Source organism: Sipha flava, unplaced genomic scaffold (assembly GCF_003268045.1).
Source record: "Sipha flava isolate LNK unplaced genomic scaffold, YSA_version1 269_pilon_pilon, whole genome shotgun sequence".
Classification (NCBI taxonomy): Eukaryota; Metazoa; Arthropoda; class Insecta; order Hemiptera; family Aphididae; genus Sipha; species Sipha flava.
The window spans coordinates 4,738-5,324 of record NW_020272933.1 but is presented as its reverse complement, the minus strand read 5'-3'; the positions used below and the strand labels follow the sequence as shown (position 1 = coordinate 5,324).

General features: G+C 35.8%; 1 protein-coding gene across 1 annotated transcript in view; it reads right to left on the bottom strand.

The window, feature by feature from the left end:
• Positions 1-203: 203 nt before the first annotated feature.
• The window catches only part of LOC112685190, a 4,522-nt gene continuing 4,138 nt past the window's right edge, over positions 204-587 (bottom strand). Inside the window, exon 4 of the mRNA XM_025557001.1 lies at positions 204-513. Within this exon, the coding sequence (XP_025412786.1) occupies positions 204-513 (310 nt within the window). The remainder of the gene's footprint in view (positions 514-587) is intronic.

The following is a 587-nucleotide window of genomic DNA, read 5'->3' as shown; positions in this document are numbered from 1 at the left end:
ATATACAAATAATAATAAATAGATTAGCGTATTAACTATCGTACTCTATGATTTATAAAAATAAAACAATAAAAAAGAAGAGACAAAACACAAAAAAAATTTTTTTTTTTTTTTAGACATGAATATATTACTCGAATAATAATTAGAACACGATACACGATTGATTATAAAAAGAAAAATAAAAATAATTATTGGTTGATTGTCTAAGCATTTTCTACATTTCCCTCGAATGGTAATGGGCATAACTTCTGTACAGCTCGTTGGTAATGCCCCTCCTGAGTTTTCACGTTAGCAGATCTAATTACACCGTCACTTCCTCTCTGAACACTCGTAATCATGCCCAGCCGCCATCGAAACGCCGGAAGATTATCTTCTTTTACCAAAACCACTGTGCCAGGTTTCACCCAAGAGCCCTTATTACTCGCCCATTTTGACCGCTCCTGCAATTGTCCCAAATACTCGCTACTCCAACGACGCCATAGATGTTGGGAATATTGAGTTATTCTACGCCATCTCGTTAAATGATTTAGAGGTATGTTGGTTATATCAGGTTCAGGTACGGCGATTAGAGAGTCTCCTATCAGGAA